Source organism: Marmota marmota, unplaced genomic scaffold (assembly GCF_001458135.2).
Source record: "Marmota marmota marmota unplaced genomic scaffold, marMar, whole genome shotgun sequence".
In the NCBI taxonomy this organism is placed as follows: domain Eukaryota; kingdom Metazoa; phylum Chordata; class Mammalia; order Rodentia; family Sciuridae; genus Marmota; species Marmota marmota.
Window position 1 is genome coordinate 14,511,692 of NW_026000261.1, and position 4,359 is coordinate 14,516,050.

The following is a 4,359-nucleotide window of genomic DNA, read 5'->3' on the forward strand; positions in this document are numbered from 1 at the left end:
AGCCTAATCCCTTGGAACCTCTTTCTACAGTACGACTGGAAAATTTATCATGTAGGCTGGGTATTATTAGTAACTGTGCTATTCTATCTCCTGGTGAAATTACTGATATACCCTTTGGAGAACTGGCTATAATTTTTATTTCACCTTCATAATCGGGATCAATTACCCCAGGACTTATCATAAGTCCTTTTAGAGTAGAAGAGCTGCGTCCCAATAATAAGCCTACTGTTCCTTTGGGAAGAGGTCCTTTCACCCCTGTGGGAATGATTTGAACTCCCATCTCTGGAGTTAGTACTGCTCTGGCGGAGGCGCAGATGTCCAACCCTGCGCTCCCTCTGGTTTGTCTGATGAGGGATCTGATGGACAATGTGTCCTGGGCACTACCCTGATGGGGTTGCTGGGTTCCTCCAGTGCTCCGTATATTTGTGGTTTTGGGCCCCGGAGCATTGGGCCCCCCTGTCCATTTTTTGGCAATGGAGCCCGATGCCTTTCTCCACGGTATCGTGGATAAACACCTGGTCCTTGTTCGTTTTTTGATAATGGAGTACCCTCTATGGTGGTTTATGATTATGTACTACATAATGTTTACAATGTATTTTCTAAATAAATTTGATGGTATATGTTATTGTTTCATCTTTTATTTGTTAACTGGCCACCTCACTTAAATGTTATTATTTCTAGCAGTTTCTGAACTGATTTTTCAATATTTTCTATGTGGCAAATCATGCCATCAACCAATAATATTGTCTCCTTTTTATATATAATGCATTTACTTTTTATTGATTCTATTGGTTCAAACTTCTAAGTAATATTATAGTAGTGAAATGAAACATGTTTGCCTTGCTCATGAAACTGAAAGAACATTTTCTTTACTATTAAGTACAAAGCTATGTATGAGAGAGCTTAAGTCTTTGTGCAACCTGTTATGTGGAGAAAACATCTTTCTATGCTTGATTTCATATGACATGTTTATCAGAAATTCATTTTGGGCTAGGGATGTCGCACGCCTGGAATGCGTGCAGCCCAGGTTCCATCCTCAGCACCACATGCAAAGATGTTGTGTCTGCCAAAAACTAAAAGATAAATATTAAAATTCTCTCTCCCTCTCTCTCTCTCTCTCTCTCTCTCTCTCTAAAAAAAAGAAATTCATTTTGTATCATTAACTTCCATCAAGATAAAACATTTTTAGCAATTAATCTGAAAACTGTGTGTGTATATTCTCTCTCTCTCTCTCTCTCTATATATATATATATATATATATTTTTTTTTTTCTGATCTTATATTTGCTTTCTTGGATTGAAATCCACTTGTTCACATGTTTTATTTTTCTTGAGTCACCTTTAATATTCTTTTTTAGTTGTAGATTGACACTATACCTTTATTTTATTTATATATTTATTTCTATGAGGTGCTAAGTATCAAACCCAGTGCCTTACAAGTGCTCTACCACTGAGTTATAACCCTAGCCCCAATCAATATTTTATTGAGTAATAATTTATGATTTTATAAGTGAATCTGACACATTTTTTGGCCCTACTTCATGAGATTTTAACACCAGGTCATGCAAGATTTATTTAAAAATTGGAAAACATTTCCTTAACATTAATGCTATGACAAATTTTAAGTTCAAAGGAGATCATTTGCTTCTTAAATTGAACAAAGTCAGTAAGAAACTATAAGATCTATAAGTCTGGTTGGGAAATAATTATCTTGTATTTCATCCTTGTTTGTTGGTTTATTTCAAGTTTCATATACATTACACATACCACCAGTCCTTCCAATACTGAAGTTTATTGCTGGATCCTACATGTTTCTTCAATTTGTTTCAATATGTACAATAGCTGGTAATAATTATCTAGATAATTTAAATTTGAAGGAAAAAAATGTGCCCTCCTTGACAACTTTTATTTTCAAATGTAATAGAGCTCAGTAACCACACCACTAATTTTGGCTTATTTCAAGTCACAATTTACATATTAGCTTCATCTAACATGGGGGGGGGGTGAGTTCCATGTACTTGAAATATCAAGAAAATATTTGTCTTGGTGCAATGGTAGAGGCACATAATCTCAGCAACTGGGTAGGCTGAAGTGGTAGGCTGAAGTAGGAAGATTGCAAGTTTGAGGCCAGTCTGGGCAACTAACTTAGATTCTGCCTCAAAAATTTGATATCTAGGCGCAGTGGCACACATGTAATCCCAGCAGTAGGGAGATGAGGCCTGAGGTTTACAAATTCAAAGCCAGCCTCAGGAACTTAGGGATCCTGTCTCAAACTAAAAAATAAAAGGAGCTGTGGATGTGGCTCAGTGGTTGAGCGCCCCTGGGTTCAATCCCTAGTACCAAAAGGAAAAAAAGCTCTGGGGATGTAGTCACTGAAGATTACCTGTGGGGGTTAAATTTAAATCAATTCAATCTGTAATGTCTGCAATTAGTTATTTCTAAAAACCTATAGTGCTCCACGTTTCTAACAACAAAAACAATTTCTCTTGGTTACTTAATTTCTGTTGGCTATCATGACCCAAAAGCCACAATGATGTCATGACAAAGTCACAGATTTCAAGGTCATAGAGAAGAAAAATCACTATAGTAGGGTGCAAAAGTGTAGTTAAAGTTATTCTTAAGATTGTCTTTGAACATGGAAAGTAAAATCAAAATGAAAGAAAACAATGGACTTAACTAGAAAAACAGATTTCTTCAGAGAACAAAAACTGGAGGAGAGAAATACAACTCCAAAGAGCTCCCAACTCCTCGGGTGAAAACATGCGCATTGGAAACTATGGAAAAAAACCGAACAGTGGCACGAGGGTGAACCAGGAAATGGAGGGGAGGGGCAGTGCACGTAATGCGTTTAGGGGATGTGACGTCACAGAGCCTGTAGATTGTGCGGTTAGCAACTCAGTTCATCTCCCTGGGAAGCAACGGGTGAGACTTCCCGTTAGAAAACTGTTCATGCCTTTTCTTATGGATCTGCCAGACCTACATTAATCCTACCTTAGCCTTTCCAGACTTTCCAGAGATTGTGAACACAGTCCTCAAGAACATGGAGGCCGCCGAGGGTAGCCCATCGGAAATCCAAGGCCAGGTCCAAGAAACCTCAATCACATCGAAACCTAACAGTAGTACAGACAAGGTTCTAACCTCAACAGAGAGCAAGAGGCAACGGAAAGGGTACCTGCCATCAGAGTCCGTGAAGATTCTCCGCGACTGGCTCTATGAGCACCGGTTTAAGGCCTATCCTTCAGAGGCAGAGAAACAAATGCTGTCAGAGCAAACTAATTTATCATTTCTTCAGATTTCAAACTGGTTCATAAATGCCCGCAGACGCGTTCTCCCGGAAATGCTTCAACAGGATGTAAACGACCCTAACCACCTTAAAGACAAGGCCGTCGATGAAGCCCAACAGCAGAGCACTGATCATTTTGTGCAGGTCAAGTCAGGGGCCAAACTTCCAGACAAGGTACAATGCTTGCCTGAGTCCCTGCTGCCAGTAGGCCAGGAGTCAGAAGAGAGGCTTACAGATCCGGAGTTTGTCCCAAGGCAGAAGCTAATCCTAAATGCCCAGCCAAAGAAAAAGGTCAAGATTTCCACTAGTGAGTCCTTTTCTTCTGAATCTGTGTGGCCAGAGGAGTACGAGGATTTCAGCAGCTTCCACTTGCTGGTAGATGCAGCTGTACAAAAGGCAGCTGAAATGGAGCTGCAGAAGAAGCAGGAGCTGGATCCATGATCGCCGCCTGCCAAAAAAACACGAACAACAACAAAAAATAACCCCAGGTAGTCTCTTGTCTACTGTGGTAGGTTCATTTATGCTCATCCCAACTAACTCAAATGTTTTTCTTTTATAGTGACATGTTTTCTTCCAGAACTTTTATGAAAGCCGTTGTTAGATATTGTAACTGAATTTTGCAGATATTTCAGTATTTTTACATGGAAGACACTAGCCATCATGATTTACATTTCAGCAAAGTTCTGTCTTCATCTTCCTGCTGGATTTATACTCTTCAGACAATCAGACTAATGACATCTGAGATTAGACACCATGCTGAAACTTCAGAGGATATTTTGTTTTTCTAGCTACAATTTTTCCATCCCAGTGATACGGCCAAATACTAAATCACCTCTCTTTCTCCCTTTCTCTGTAACCTTCCTTATTTATTAGCATAAATGATAGAAAAGTATCTATAAAAGATGGCTACTATACCACTGGCCTCATTTTAATGTTGAATTTTTTTGTGTGAAACTTTCAACTCTTACATTCTCTTCATACAGTTTATTTTAAGGAATACTTAGTCTCTGCAAGGGGATGAATGTGACAGCCAAAGTAGATGGGATTCCTAAACATTTTACAAATAATGGTAAATTT

General features: G+C 38.8%; 1 protein-coding gene across 1 annotated transcript; it reads left to right on the forward strand.

Moving 5' to 3' along the window:
• The first annotated feature begins 2,759 nt into the window (after positions 1 to 2,759).
• On the forward strand, positions 2,760 to 3,723 carry LOC107152473 (TGFB induced factor homeobox 2 like X-linked). Its single transcript, XM_015497976.1, has 2 exons — positions 2,760 to 2,885; positions 2,974 to 3,723. The coding sequence occupies exons 1-2, from the start codon at positions 2,760 to 2,762 to the stop codon at positions 3,721 to 3,723; spliced, it is 876 nt and encodes a 291-aa protein (XP_015353462.1).
• Positions 3,724 to 4,359: the final 636 nt, after the last annotated feature.